The sequence below is a fragment of the Mirounga angustirostris genome, unplaced genomic scaffold (assembly GCF_029215605.1).
Source record: "Mirounga angustirostris isolate CCGP_5_RB_7025 unplaced genomic scaffold, mMirAng1.0.hap1 SCAF_7, whole genome shotgun sequence".
Lineage (NCBI taxonomy): Eukaryota > Metazoa > Chordata > Mammalia > Carnivora > Phocidae > Mirounga > Mirounga angustirostris.
Window position 1 is genome coordinate 61425992 of NW_026991715.1, and position 16306 is coordinate 61442297.

The 16306-nt window shown below is 45.3% G+C and overlaps 1 protein-coding gene across 2 annotated transcripts in view; it reads right to left on the reverse strand.

The window, feature by feature from the left end:
* The window catches only part of SERINC5 (serine incorporator 5), a 100809-nt gene extending 84755 nt beyond the window's left edge, over positions 1-16054 (reverse strand). For both annotated transcript variants that reach the window (XM_045897365.3, XM_045897355.3), the window contains exon 1: positions 15897-16054. In XM_045897365.3, the coding sequence (XP_045753321.1) occupies positions 15897-15923 (27 nt within the window). In that variant the 5' untranslated portion in view covers positions 15924-16054. The remainder of the gene's footprint in view (positions 1-15896) is intronic.
* Between the last annotated feature and the right edge of the window lie 252 nt (positions 16055-16306).

The window sequence follows — 16306 nt, forward strand, 5'->3', positions numbered from 1 at the left end:
GAGCCAAAGGCAGTCGCTTAACCAACTGAGCCACCCAGGCGCCCTACAGTGTTTGCTTTTAAGAATTCCTACAATATGTAACAAGAATTCCTATGATATGTAAAAATGTTCACAGTACCATGTGATAATAAGTTAGGATATAAAATAGTACATAAAGTACAGTCTAATTTATTGTATTTTAATACTAGAACTAAAAAAAACAAAATACTAACAAGGTTTGTTCTCTCTGGGATTATAAACAATATTTACTCTCTTCTTTATTCTTTTCTGTATTTCCAGATTTTCTATGATAACTATGTATTATTTTTATAAAACAGAAAATACAGTTTTAAAATCTCATGAACATTACTTAATTCATCATTTGCTATACTCAGTAAATATATAGTAAATTGACCCACCAAAAGAGTTTCCATCACTAATGGTGAAATTCTGATTCATATCCCTTCTTCAAGATGCTACAATACTGTAATCCTTAAAACAACACTCTAAGAAATAAAAAGGCAATAAAGGAGGATAGAATGCTTAAAAATATTCAACTAATATCCCTCCCCCAAAAAAAGATAAAAAAGAAGGAAGGGGAAATGAAAATGGCCATACATAGCCTTACGTTCAAACATGATTACATTAAATGTAAATAATCTAATCATCCAATTAAAAGGCAAAGATTGTCAGGCTGGATCAAAAAGCAAGTCCCAACTACACACTGTTTATAAGACACACACTTTTAAATATAAGACACAAACGGGTTGATGGGGCACCTGGCTGACTCAAGTCAGTAGAGCATGCAACTCTTGATCTGTGGGTCATGAATTAAAGCCCCACATTGAGCATAGAGCTTACTTAAAAAAAAAAAAAGGTAAAAGACACAAATGGATTGAAAGCTAAAAGGGTGGTATGGCCAGACAAAAACTTGAAGATAAAGAGCATTTCCAGAGATAAAAGAGGTCATTTTATTAAAGGATTCATTCAGGGGCCCTGAGTGGCTCAGTCAGTTAAGCATCTGACTCTTGATTTCAGGTCAGGTCATGATCTCAGGGTCCTGGGATGGAGCCCCGCATCCGACTACTCACCCAGCAGGGTATCTGCTTGAGATTCTCTCTTCTCTGCCCCTCCCCCACTTACGTGTGTGCACACACACTCTCTCTCTCTCAAATAATTAAATAAATCTTAAAAAAAATTTAAAGGATCAATTCCTTAAGGAAACATAACAACCCTAAATGTGTGTACACCTAATGCAGCTTCAAAATATATTAAACAAAAAATGACAGAACTAATGGGGGAGACAAAACACAATCATTTTAGAAAATACCCTTCTCCCAGTAATTGATAGAATTAGATGATCCCCACCACCACCACCACTAAAAAATCAGTAAAGGAGATTTCAGCAACACAAGCAATCAACTTGAACACTATATGCAATAACTGTAGAATATATGTTCTTTTCAAGGGGGAGTCACCAAGATATATCATATTCTGCGCCATACAACAACAGCTTTAAAAGATATTAATATATACAGAATATGTTCTTTGATCACCACAAAAGTCAATTTGAATTCAATAGCAAAAATACTCCTGAAATATCCTCAAATACTTGGAAAATAACAACACACTTCTAAATAACCCATAGGCCAAAGAATAAATCATAAGAGAAGTTAGAAAATACTTAAACAGAGTAACAAAAACACAACATCAAAATATGTGGGATGTAAATTATGGCTTTAAATACTTATTTTTCAAACAAAATGTTGGCAGCTTACAGAACTCAGAGTAAATGAACTTCAGCATCCTGCAATCTGGAGACAGTAAGTGTCCAAGCCTCTCCACTATGCATACCAAGGGCCAGCCCCAGATTTGTTCAGGTTGTAACCTGCTCCTCCTCCACAAGGGCAATCTGTTCAGATCCCTCTCTAAAATCAACCACAGGCCCACAAAGGAGTCACGGACACACGGCCAAGAAACCAAACCAGGGCTTAATACCTAACTTAATTGTAGCTCTACCCTCTCCCTGAAATGTAGTCCTCCTCATCCTCCACCCCCCTCAAGAAATATCGTCTTAACCAGTCAGTCAAGAATTTTGCAGTCAGCACCAATGAGATCATCTGTCACATGGGCCCTCTCCATCCCTGCAAAGGAATATGAGGAAATCTGCATGTTAAGACACCTGCGCAGGAAGCCTGGGTGACTCAGTCAGTTAAGCATCTGTCTTTGGCTGAGGTCATGATCCCAGGGTCCTGGGATCGAGTCCCTCATCGGGCTCCTTGCTTGGTAGGGACCCTGCTTCACCTTCCGCCTGCCGCTCCCCCTGCTTGTGCTCTCTCTCGCTCACTCCCTCTCTCAAATAAATAAATAAAATCTTTAAAAAAAAGACTCCCTGGGGCACCTGGGTGGCTCAGTCGTTAAGCGTCTGCCTTCGGCTCAGGTCACAATCCCAGGGTCCTGGGATCGAGCCCCACATCGGGCTCTCTGCTCCGCAGGAAGCCTGCTTCTCCCTCTCCCACTCCTTCTGCTTGTGTTCCCTCTCTTGCTGTGTCTCTCTCTGTCAAATAAATAAATAAAATCTTTAAAAAAAAAAAAAAAAAAAACAAACTCCCTGCTCTTCCCACTAAGGGAAAGTGACCTTGCCTAAAACAATCCTTTCTTTTTCCTTTTTTTTTTTTGCTAATAACTTCCTTGCCCCACTCTCCTTCCTATAAAAACCTCCCCATTTCCTAAAACTTCTTGAAGCTCCTTTCTATTTGCTAGATGGGATGCTGCCCAATTCATGAATTGGGTTTTTTTGAAAAAAAATTTTTTTTTTATTTTTAAGTAATCTCTACACCCAACGTGGGACCTGAACCCACAACCCTGAAATCAAGAATCACATGTTCCACTGACTGAGCCAGCCAGGCACCCCCCAATTCAAGAACCATTTAATAAGGCCAATTAGATCTTCCATTTTACTCAGTAGAATTTTGTTTTTTAACACCTCAAACCACATTCCACTGAAATGCCACATCTCCCACATCTAGCTACTGATCTCCCCTCCATTGCCATGGGTCTTAAAAGATCATAACCTTAGCTTAAAAGATCAGTTCCTTAGCTCCCCAGTAGTCTCTAACCCACAGTGCCATAGCTTCTGCTCCTTGGAAACCAAGGCTGCCAAAACCCCCAGGAATCTTGGACTCTCCCTTAAGAACTTCTAGGGTGTAGGGTGTCATCTGACAAAGTCAAAACCTCTCCCACCCCAAACCCCCATGCTCTTTCCTTTCCAGGCAGGCTGTACCCTCCATTGTTTTATTCTCTTTCTATGTTTGCTACAGAAGTGTCTGCCTTTTAAAGTTTGGGGTTTGGTTTTTTGTTTTGCTTTCAGATTTTATTTTTAAGTAATCTCTACACCCAACCTGGGGCTCGAATTTACAACCCCGAGATCAAGAGTTGCATGCTCCACTGAATGACCCAGCCAGGCACCCCGAAAGCCTGTCCGTTAAATGGAAATATCTCCAATGTTGGTCTTTCCCTTATCGTTCTACGTTAGGTTTTTTTGAGGTCATAAGATTCCTTTGAGAAGCTGAAAAATGGCAAGAACCCTCTCGGATGAAACACTATGTAACCACAGGGCTGTACAGAAACCACCAGAGCCCATTCCTGAGGACCTAGCTCCCCACCTTCTTCCCTGAGTTGGTTCATTTACTCCTAAGGAAGTGTCCCCCCAGTGAACCTGCTGCTTCCTCCCCTTTCACAGGCATAAAAGCTCCAAAGCTGAGATACACCAACCTCAATCCAGGTCTCTGAAGTTCTGTCCAGGAGAGATCTTATACTAAGAAAATTCAGCATCAATTCACTAGTTGCTCCCAAGCATGAAAGTAGACCTAGTTAATGCCTTGAACTAATATTCTAGGTACCCAGTGAATATTTATCAATTGACATATTGCTTTAGGGGTTGTAAGCTTCCCCGCCCCCCCCAAACAGCAAAGAAGTCGCCAGTGTTCTTAGGAATGTTAAAAAGAAAACCACAGGCCCCAAATGGTGTCCCTTAGGTGAACTGAACTGCAGTTTCAACCCCTGAAAATATAACTTTTAACTAGTCAACACAGAATTTCCTGGTCAGCACTATGAAGTTTACTGATAGACTCCTTCCCCTTCTGCTCCCCTTAGGAAGGCAACGTTGCCTAAAACAATGGATTCTGTACCAAAAGTTTCCTTTTGCTCTCTCCCTCCTACTTTTGAAAACCCCTCCCTTTTGGGGTGCCTAGGAGGTACAGTCGGTTGGGTGTCCAACTCCTGGTTTCCGCTCACATCCTGGTCTCGGGGACATGGGATTGAGCCCTGCGTGCGCTCAGCGCTCAGCATACAGACTGCTTGAGACTCTCGCTCTCTCTCAAACAAATAAAATCTTAAAAAAAAAGGAAAAGAAAACCCTTCCTTTTCTGTAGACCTTTGAAGCTCCCTTCTACCTACTAGATGGAATGCTGCCCATTCATGAATCGATCAGTAAAGCCAATTAGGTCCTTAAATTTTACGTGGTTGGATCTTTTGTTATTTAACAGGAATAATGCTACCAAAGCTGAGGAAAATTCATACTGATAAAGAATCCTATTACAGAGAACATTTTCATTGCTATGGTTACAAAATACTGCCATTGTTTCTCAGAATACCACTAGAGGAGTTCAGTAAGCATGGAGTCAGCAACAAAAGACTGAATTCCTCCTTGTTTTGGTGAACCACATGCACTAAGGATCAGAGCATTAGGAGACTCAGCCCTCTGTGAAATTACTGAGATATAATGCAAGAACAAAAAACTGGAAAATAAATCCTATGAAGACCTTGTGGGCTTTGTTTCAAAGTGTAGTTGGCCAGTTTATAAAAACAATACTTAAACAAACAAGTCTGATTCTCCAGCTCTCCTGGTTATCTCTGCATAAATAAGATTTAAGGGGTTGTGTGCATGTGTTTTTCCTACTTTTGTTTTGACTAGACAGTTTTCATGAGGGGGAAAAATGCTCTTTAATCACTGTATACCGCAACCTTACTTCAACCTGCAAGTTGTTTCAAAATTTGTGATGAAAATCCACTCTAACTTTTTCTGTAACAGCTGCTTTCCTTAAACATCAGCTCAGCTTTAATCTCAGAAGGAAAACTACAGAACAAAAGCCAAAGTAAAATCCTGTTTCCTTTAAAATTTAAACAGATGGGCGCCTGGGTGGCTCAGTCGTTAAGCGTCTGCCTTCGGCTCAGGTCATGGTCCCAGGGTCCTGGGATCGAGTCCCGCATCAGACTCAGTGCTCGGCGGGAAGCCTGCTTCTCCCTCTCCCACTCTCCCTGCTTGTGTTCCCTCTCTCTCTGTCTCTCTCTCTCTCTCTCTCTGTCAAATAAATAAATAATCTTAAAAAAAATAAAATAGAATAAAATTCAAACAGATGTTTTATGTAACCAAATCAATCCATTATTTGATATTTGAATTTCCTTACACACACGCCACACTGACTCCCACATTATGTTCAAAAATCTTGCAGGGGGGGCGGAGCAAGATGGCGGAGGAGTAGGAGACCTGGATTTCGTCTCCTCTCAGGAATTCAGCTGGATAGGGATCAAACCATTCTGAACACCTACAAACCCAACAGGAGATCGAAGAAAAGAAGAGAAACAACTCTCTGAACAGAAAAGCGACCACTTTCTGGAAGGTATCTGAATGTTAGCCAAAATGGGATACTTCGCCTAAAGGGGCAGCAGAGTGCTTTTAAAAAGAAAGACCTGTACAGACTCTGAAACAAATAATACATCATACGTTAAAAAAAGAAGAAGAAGAAGAAGAAGAAGAAGAAGAAGAAGAAGAAGAAGAAGAAGAAGAAGAAGAAGAAGGAGAAGAAGAAGAAGAAGGAGAAGAAGAAGATAGCAGGAAGGGAAAAATGAAGGGGGGGAAATCGGAGGGGGAGATGAACCATGAGAGACTATGGACTCTGAGAAACAAACTGAGGGTTCTAGAGGGGAGGGGGTGGGGAGATGGGTTAGCCTGGTGATGGGTATTAAAGAGGGCACGTTCTGCATGGAGCACTGGGTATTATACGCAAACAATGAATCATGGAACACTACATCAAAAACTAATGATGTAATGTATGGTGATTAACATAACATAATAAAATAAAAAAAAGAGAAAAAAAATCTTGCAAAGGTTCACTTTAGACTACTTGGAAAACCTGATCATTAAAGATAATCACAGATTAGTAACTTGATCAATATTGCTCTCAGGATCCAATGTCAACCTTGAATTCAACTGACAACAACAAAATGTAACAAAACTTCACTAACAGTGCTGCTTGACTGGACACACAGAACACAGAATCGTTACAGTGTTAAAAAGAAAACCACACACCCAAAATGGTGTCACTTAGGTTAAGACCCCAAATCAGTAAATGAAGACCTATTACCTAACCTAACTGCAGTTTCAACCCTCCAAAAATGTAACCTTTAACCAGCTGCCATGGAATATCCCTGTCAGCACCGGGAAATGTACGGATACATCCATTCTCCTCCCCTAAGAGGGCGACCTTGCCTAAAACAATGAATTCTTTGCTAATAATTTCTTTTTCCACCCTTCTCTACCTTTAAAAACCATTCCTTTTCCACCCCCTCGACCTTTATTTTTAATTTTTTTTTAATTTTTTAAAAGATTTTATTTATTTATTTATTTGACAGAAAGAGAGAGAGAGCGTGCAGGCGGCGGGGGCGGCAGGCAGGGGGAGAAGCAGGCTCCCCTAGGAGCGGGGAGCCTGATATGGGGCTCGATCCCAGGACCCTGGGAAAATGACCTGAGCCGAAGGCAGACGTTTAACCGACTGAGCCACCCAGGTACCCCTCCCTCTCTACCTTTAAAAACCATTCTACGTGCTAGATGGGATGCTGCTGGGTTCATGAAATAATTAATAAAGCCAATTAGATCTTTAGAATTTACTCAGTTAAATTTTTTTCTTGAACAATAGTTATGTTATAGTTATAATTACAGGCACTGAAAACAATTCAAAAGATAAAATGGGGGCGCCTGGGTGGCTCAGTTGGTTAAGCGACTGCCTTCGGCTCAGGTCATGATCCTGGAGTCCCAGGATCGAGTCCCGCATTGGGTTCCCTGCTCAGCAGGGAGTCTACTTTTCCCTCTGACCTTCCCCCTTCTCATGTACTCTCTCTCTCTCATTCTCTCTCTCAAATAAATAAAATCTTTTAAAAAAAGAAGATAAAATGGAACTGTCAGTGTTTAGCTCTGCATACCATCTTACATGAGGACTTTCTTTTTTTTTTTTTTTTTTGGTAGGCTCCATACCCAATGTGGATGAGCTGAGATCAAGAGTTGGATGCTTAAGCGACAGAGCCACCCAGGGGCCCCGAGGACTTTCTTTTTGAGGTCAAATTATCATAGATGAACTGAAATATAAGTAGACAATGCCATCCCTACTGCCCTACCCCTGCAGTTCACATTGAAACACCTGGGACACTGAAAGGTAAGCTTCCAAGTCTCATACTTGACTCACTTCCAGATCTTGAATAGCTGTGGGAAACCTATAGGTGATATTTATACAGAAAACCAGGCAGAATCAAGCAATGGGGAAGAGATTATCTCATTAGCAGACACAGTCTGAGGCTGCCTTCCACTCCCCACAGGTCGGCCCTCTTCAGCCCTCCCAGCCAAGGCATTGCACGCAACCCAAAGCTATTTGTCAGCTCGCCCAGGTCAGCTATAAAGCAACCCAAGAAAACAAATCTGGGTGAACAACCTTTACACTAACTCTCCAACCAACATGGCCACCCTCATTCTCTCACACATAAGATATGTGACAGACTTATCTCCCCAACAACCTAAACTTGCCTAACTACACATCTTCAAACGCTCTTTCTGTATCAGCTCACCAGTGAGGAATATGAGCCAACAGTTCCATACCAGCCAATCACCACCCTTTGTCAGTGTGGGGGAGCAACTATGTGGGCACTTCAGTGCATTCTGCCTGCATTGTACAAAAATGAACAGAAAAGTAAAAGTGCTGATACTACTGATAAGAAGACAGGACTCAGACTTAATGTAACTGAAACAGAGATGAGCACCTTCATACAGCAGGAAAAGAATGACTCAAATACCATCTAGATAGGTAGTAGTTATACAAATAAAGGTAAAGAAAAAGATCAAAGTTAAAGAAAATGTTAGAAATGACTGAAATATATTGTCAGTGATGGCATCGAAAGGGGGTGTAATTCAGATTTTCTTCATTATTTTTGATCTTTTAGAAATAGAAAAGCACACAAACCTATTAACTTATGCTTAGTAAGTACCTTTCACTCATTCAACTTTATTTAACACCTCTGGAGAAGTCATCATGTTTGAAGGCTGAAGAATACCTACACCTGAATGTCAGCCCAAAAAACATTAATGGCTGCAAAGGAGTGGCTTGTGTCTGTTAAAAACTTCCCTGACCAAGGGGCACCTGGCTGACTCAGTCGGTAGCACCTGCAATTCTTGATCTTGGAGTTGTGAGTTGAGCCCCACATTGGGAGAAGAGATTAGTTAAAAAAAAAACCAAAAAACCGAAAGAACAAAAACTCCCTTGATCACCCAATAATTCCACAAAAAGGGTAGGACAAAATACAGCACCTACAGCATAACCCTAATTTTGCGAAGTAAAATCATATATACTAAATATGGGTGGCTGGACTTTAAAATATCAAAATATGGTTCTCTGGGTGATAAGTGTGATGTTTTTCCCCGTTTCACAAATACCCCCAAAAGTTCAAAAACACACCAGTCATGGATAGAATGAACTTTTGTGCCTGGATCCCTTCCAAGGGTGGAAGCATCACATGATATCACGAGGACCTAACATTTCCAATCACCATAAACAAAGAGCTGTAGGGAGAAAGAGTTTTGTAACTAAAAGCACTCAACAGGGGATTCAGCGAGGTCAGAGTATGAGCTCTGTCTAGGGGGAGAGAGGAAGCCCATACATGCAGTAACCAGGAAACAATTCCTGTCCATCAGATTCCAAGTAGTATGTGCTTTGGGCAGATCTAAGTGCACGATCAGAAAGAACTTTCAAAGCCAGGGGAAGATCATTACTAAGGAAATGCTTCTTGAGCTTATTTACTTTTTGTACAGGTCTTCATGGACTGCGTGCGTGTGTGTGTGTGTTTTAAGCTCCAGTCTGGAGGTGATCAGATCCCCTGATGACAGCTAACACTTCCTCAGAGGCCACACTCTAAGTCTCCTGCATGGGCTTTGGTGCCCTCTAACTCCGATGAACCCCGGTTTTGTTAACCAACATAGTCATGGTGAGAAATGGTGAAAACTCCCAAGAAATCTTGACACAAAGCAACTCTGCACAAACCCTAGCCGACACCTGAGATAAGCCCTGGCCTCCCTTTCTCAGAGCATTTACCAAAGAGGGCTTACGATTATGAATTCTTCCTGTCCCTTTGAGATGTATATGTATTTCCTACGACTCTGGAGTGTCTTCCTCAAGGACCCACATGCCATTCCTTGGAAAAGGAATCATCAAAAAGGACAGTCTCAGTGGAAGGACAATCTTAACTTGCCAACTAGCAGACACAGCTGGCCTAATCACAAGGACACTAACCACGCCTGTAACTTTTCACATCCCTAACTCTACTGGGCCCCACTCACTCCTCCCTACTCCCTCATTCCCCCTTGAAAACTCTGGGCAAATGGGAATAGAGCTCAGCTCTTTTCCCCACTGTCAGTGGCTACAGAATAAAAGGTTTTCACTGTTTTAACATCTAGCTTTATGTGTCTTTGACCATGGATAGTTCCTGGTGGCATTCGAGACTTTAACCTAACAGACATTAGAAATGGGCTTTCGGGGCACCTGGGTGGCTCAGTTGGTTAAGCGACTGCCTTCAGCTCAGGTCATGATCCCAGGGTCCTGGGATCGAGTCCCGCATCGGGCTCCCGGCTCGGCAGGAAGCCTGCTTCTCCCTCTCCCACTCCCCCTGCTTGTGTTCCCTCTCTCGCTGTGTCTCTCTCTGTCAAATAAATAAATAAAATCTTAAAAAAAAAAAAAAGAAAGAAAGAAATGGGCTTTCATTGGGGAAAGTCTCAGTGATTAATACGATCTGGCTGGAAATACCTTGGCCAGGGCATTCATGCCCTTACATGAACTGGCTCGACCACCACTGGAGAGTGAATGTGCAACCCGGGAATGGCGCCATGGCTGCGATCCATCCATGTGGTCCTGCTAGCTTGGCAGCCTTAGTAGGGTCCTGCACACTAGAATACAGCTGCGTCTAGTGATGCAGGTGAACGTGCAAGTTCCATGTCAGTGTACCAAGAAGGGCAAAGAGCTGGGACTTAATGAAGCCTCAGATCAGGTTGCATGACTGTTCTGTACCTGCCTGCCAATAAACATCTGCATGTGTGGTAGAATTTCATCTGGAAGAAGCTAAACCCTACCCACCCACAACCACTGGCAACTACCAATATCTATCAAAGCAGTCCAGCAGCTGTGTATTCAAAACTGCCTGAGGCTCATGATACACAACATTAATGAGCAACTGTTCCTGATTATTTATACATAATCAGAATAATAAAGGATGGCAGTCTTGTAGTTAAGAGCCCCAACTTGAGTCAGATAGACCAGTGTTCAAGGCCTGGCTCCACCGCCATGTAATATCAGTCAAGTTCATTTATTTCTCTGTACTTCAGTTGCCTCCCCTGCAAAAGGAGGCCAATTAGAACACTAATCGCCCGTTTAGGTTGTTGTGAAAAATGTACGCCTAAAGAGCGACAGGTAGGTAGACGACAGCGAGCACGTTGTGGGCAGGAAATAAACTTCAGCTATTGCTACTACTATCATTATGCTTACACTTGCCTGGAGTAAATCCTGTCAAGCTTTATTCTCAAATTGCCCTGAAAGCACTGTCTAGATTTTTCAATTATACAACTCATTTACCGCTGACAGTGTGTACCATCATTTTCCGTAGCTAGCTGTCCCCACATTTCCACCCCAACTAGCCCTTAAGTTTCAGGAGAGCAAGGAAGCTTTGTTCATCATCCAGTCTTCAGGGACCCGCCACAGCGCTGGGTACCCACAAAGTGTCGAGTGACCACTCTCTCCTGTCATCTCTCCTTCCATTAGCATCCATTAGCAACAGCATAAGCAAAATCTAAGTGCTTATCAGAGTCTGTGCAAAAATAAGATGACCTGGAGAATGTCCAGGCGCAGGTGGGTATTGGCCAGTAACAAACTAAGAGTTTTGGGGTTCCTTACTCTGTGCCAAACCATGTTTTAGAGACTGTATGTCTAGATCCCATGTAATCCTCAAAATAACCCCAGGAGGTATTATCACACCCATTCTACAGTTAAGGATAATAGAGGGTAGGTAAAATGCGCACATTCACACCAGCCTGGTTGTCCAGATTACCCAATTCAAACCCTGAACTGAGTCCGTAGCTCTTTTCTGGCTTACACATTTTTCCTAAAGGTCTTCAGTTAAAGTCCCCAAAATTTCTATTACCAACCTCAAATTTCTCCCAATTTTTTTTTAAGATTTTATTTTTATGGGGCGCCTGGGTGGCTCAGTCGGTTAAGCGTCTGCCTTCGGCTCAGGTCATGATCCCAGGGTCCTGGCTCAGCAGGAAGCCTGCTTCTCCCTCTCCCGCTCCCCCTGCTTGTGTTCCTGCTCTCACGCTCTCTCTCTCTGTCAAATAAATAAATCTTTAAAAAAAAATTTAAAGGGCGCCTGAGTGGCTCAGTCGTTAAGTGTCTGCCTTCAGCTCAGGTCATGATCCCAGAGTCCTGGGATCGAGCCCCGCATCAGGCTCCCTGCTCTGCGGGAGGCCTGCTTCTCCCTCTCCCACTCCCCCTGCTTGAGTTCCCTCTCTCACTGTGTCTCTCTCTGTCAAATAAATAAATAAAATCTTAAAAAAAAAAAAAAGATTTTATTTTTAGGTAATCTCTACACCCAATGTGGGTTTGGAACTCAACCCCAAGATCAAGAGTCGCATGCTCTACCAACTGAGCCAGCCAGGCGCCCCCAAACTTCTCCCAATTTAAACATCCAACTGGGGGCGCCTGGGTGGCTCAGTCGGTTGTCTGCCTTTGGCTCAGGTCGTGATCCCAGGGTCCTGGGATCGAGCCCCGCGTTGGGCTCCCTGCTCAGCAGAGGAGTCTGCTTCTCCCTCTGCCTCTGCCCCCTGCTTGTGTTCCCTCTCTCGCTCACTCTTTCTGTCAAATAAATTCATAAAATCTTTAGCCTCCTATCTCACCTAGTAAATGGCACCATCATCAATCCAGTTGCCGGGGACAAATCCAGAATCGCTCTCATTCCCACACCCCACTCCTAATCCACACAAAAGTCCAATTCTACCTCTAAAATTAGCCCAGAAACCCACAACACCGCACTGTAAACACGACAGCCTATGTTAAGATAAAACACGCTCTCCTCCTCGGACTACAGCAACAGCAGATGGCCAAGATTTCAGCTCCATCGGGAGGCATTTGTGCTCACTGCTACAGCCTGCTTGCACACAGAGGAGGCAGTTAAAAAATATTCACTGAATGAACAGCTCTGACTGCTCTCCCTGCCTCTACTCTAGTCCCTGATACAGCTGAGTCTTCACAGCTCCCAAAGTGATCTAAGCGTAAATCAAACCACAGCCCTCACTGGAACGGGAACAAAACCCGAACTCCAAACGTGGCTGACAGTTGCTGGCCACATCCGGACCTGCCTGCCTCTCTACCTCATCTGCTTCACTGATGACACCCTGGACTCCCTTCCGTTCCTCGAAAACCCTGAAAGGCCCCTTACCCAGACCGTGCCATGGATGCCTCTCCTTACTGATCAGTCTCAGTTCCGGGAGCATCTTCTCAGACAGGCTTCCCCAGCAAGCTACCCAAAGCCCCTCTGCCACCAGGTCTGGTTACAGTACCAGTACTGACCGTTTCATTGTTAACATGTTTATGGGATGCCCCCACCCACAACGGGACGACTGAGGGCAGAGATGATGTCTGCCTGGCTCATGGCCCTATCCCTAGCTCCTGGCACATGGTAGGTGCTGTGATATTGTGATATAACCAGAAACAGAGATTTGGTTTTCCTCCTGGGTATGGGAGGACCAGGAGACTTGTGACTGCCATCTGAAACGCGGGGCGAGACAGTCTTATCTGACTAAGCCTGTGGTGTCATAACTGAATTGAATTGTTGTAAGTCCAGTTGGTGTGCGGGGAGTTGGGAAACTGGTTGGTGCGGGGGCAGGGGTGAGGAACCCTACACATTTGATATCAGAAATGCTGTGCGAGGGAAGCCTGGGTGGCTCAGTCGGTTAAGCATCTGCCTTCAGTTCAGGTCATGATCCCAGGGTCCTGGGATCGAGTCCCACATCGGGCTCCTTGCTCGGCGGGAAGCCTGCTTCTCCCTCTGCCTGCCACTTCTCCTGCTTGTGTGCTCTCGCTCTCTCCCTCTCTCTCTCTGACAAATAAAGAAAATTTTTTAAAAAAAGAAATGCTATGAGTAAAAACAGTTCATAGGTGCTCAAATTAAACAAACAAGATTGGTAGAATAGAAAAACTCATTCGTTTATTCATTATAATTAAAAAAAATTTTAAATGAAAAGATTGGAAGACTTAGCTTTTTTTTTTTTTTTTTTGACAGAAAGAGACAGCGAGAGGGAATACAAGCAGGGGAAGTGGAAGAGGGAGAAGCAGGCTTCCTGCTGAGCAGGGAGCCCGATGCGGGGCTCGATCCCAGGACCCTGGGATCATGACCTGAGCCGAAGGCAGACACTTAACGACTGAGCCACCCAGGCCCCACGGCAGACTTAGCTTCTGATGGTGTTATGAGGTTTTTTTTAACGTACACTCCTTAATAGCCCCATCCGGATGAAATCAGTGTCATCAACCCCTCACTGCCTTGAGACCCACCACAGTGTTGCCTCAAGCAGCCCAGAGAAAGCAGAAGTTAACTTTCCTGTGATGAATGGCCAGGATTTGGTTCTTTCCAAAGTCCTGAGAGGGGGATTTTAGAAACAACTCATTAAATCCTGCCAAAATATCAACCATACCAATAATTCTTTTACAAGACCACTTGAGTACTGGTAATCATTTTCAAAGCCCTAAATTAGCTGCTTGGAGTCACAGAAGGCCTCAAGGGGCTTTCAAGGGACTAGGGGAGGACAGATGCCCCTAAATATCTGTAATTACTAAATAATGGGAAGTGTGGCGTCAAATTGGAAAGCATCTCAAACAACAATTAAAGATTTGCAACGCTTTGAGATTGAGAACATTCAGAAAATAGCCTTTCCCATCCACCTTGGTCTCAAAAGCCCTGGCAAGGTGGTAAGCATCATCTCTCTCCTTGCCTGACTTAAGGCAAGTCATTACACCTCAAGTTAAAAACCTCAATTTTCAGGAGGACCTGGCTGGCTCAGTCGGTGGACCATGTGACTCTTGGTCTTGGGTTGTGAGTTTGAACCCCAGGTTCGGTATGGAGATTACTTAAGAATAAAAACCTAAGAAAACCCACAAAAACCTCAATTTCCTCATGTTTGAAAAGGCCAACATGAATGCATGCCAAGTACTGTATTAGACCTCAAAAACCAGGATAATTTCACAAAGCCACTGGAAGGGGGACAGATTATCTGCCAGTATAATCGGCCAGTTACAGAAACTCACAGTTGAACCCCTCCATCACTTACGGACTGGCCTTGATTGCCCTAAGGGCTGAATGTATTAGAAAGCAAGAACAGGGGCGCCTGGGTGGCTCAGTCGTTAAGCGTCTGCCTTCGGCTCAGGTCATGATCCCAGGGTCCTGGGACTGAGTCCCACATCGGGCTCCCTCCTCGAGGGGAAGCCTGCTTCTCCCTCTCCTACTCCCCCTGCTGTGTTCCCTCTCTCGCTATGTCTCTGTCAAATAAATAAATAAAATCTTAAAAAAAAAAAAAAAGAAAGCAAGAACATCCCAGTACCTGAATGCCCCCGGAGTTGGATTCATTTGAAAAAACACACCATTAAAATTGTGTACAGAAATGCTGTACAGACTAGGGAGGATAGGGAGGAGGGAGCTCCGCATCCGGAAGACTTTGCCTATTTCGTTAGTTTCTTACTCAGCGGGAAGGTGTAAAATTAGCATTAAAAGAGTTAAAACCTAGTAATTCTCCCCAGATGCGCTACTAACCAGTAGGAGTCGCCTATCCCAAGTAGACATGTATGTTTTAAGATATTATATGTGTGTAACTGGGAAGTTCAGTCAAAAGGAGGGACGGGAAGGCTCGCGCTCTGCCCAGGCAGCCGGGCTGCGTCCAGCCAGGGTTGCGTCGGGAACTCAGGAAGCAGGGCTGAGTGTTCCCTGCACCCGGCCCTGAGCAACATAGTTTGGAAACAAGGTTTCGAGACGTTCTCGAAGGCACAGAGCCAAAGCTCTAGGTTTGCTAGATGCCAAGTGCAAGCTGCCTGGGCCATATGATCCGAGTTTTGTTCGCGGCATGAGAAAGGAGACGTTGCCCAAACGCACGTCTTTTTCTGGGCTCTTCGGGTAGGCAGAGCCGGTGGGCTACCGAGCTCAGCACCACACACTCGTGCCAGGAGGAGGAGGGGAAATTCTCCGGGGACAGTCGGGTTCCTTCGCCCGAGCCCTGCCTGCCCCGCCCTAGGCGAAGTCCCTAAGACCTGACGGGAAGACCTCGGGGTCTCCTCTCGGGCTTACCCGTGTCCCTCCAGCCCGCCCACGGCACAGGGTTTCCCCGACGGCTGCCCGCCGTGCTCCGCCCGATGCACTCATCCAGTCTGCGCAGTGTCAGCCCCAGACGACCCAGCCCCGGCCCACCTACAGCCGCGGATCTGGGGCGCGCATGCAGGGAAGCCGGCGGTGGCCTAGGCTCCTGGTCCCGTAGCCCGATCCATCGCCCCCCTGACCTCCCCCCCGCTCACCTGGCCCGCACAGCACTGCGCTGACATCGCGGCGGCCGACGACCACGGGCTTACTCGCCCGCTCCGCTCCGGCCCTCCTGGCTACCTCCAGCGGCGACCGCCCCTTTCTGCAGCAGCTCACTCCTCCACGCCGAGCAGCCCCAGGCGAAAGCCAGGCACCGCAGCCTGGGTGAAAACAACCACCGCCAAGCCCCGCCCCGCCGCTGCAGGCCCCGCCCGCCCCCTCGAGCCACGGCCACCTTCAGCCCCGCCCCGCTCCCGCCCCTTCCCGGGCGCTCCGCCTCCGAGCAGGCTCGCCCGGGGCTCGCACTTCCGCTGGCGTCAGGCGGCGGGGCGGCGGCGATCACTTCCCGGTGCGGCGCTGGGCTCCGAAGTCCGCCCACCGTCGGGCGGGCCCGGCGTCCCAGTGC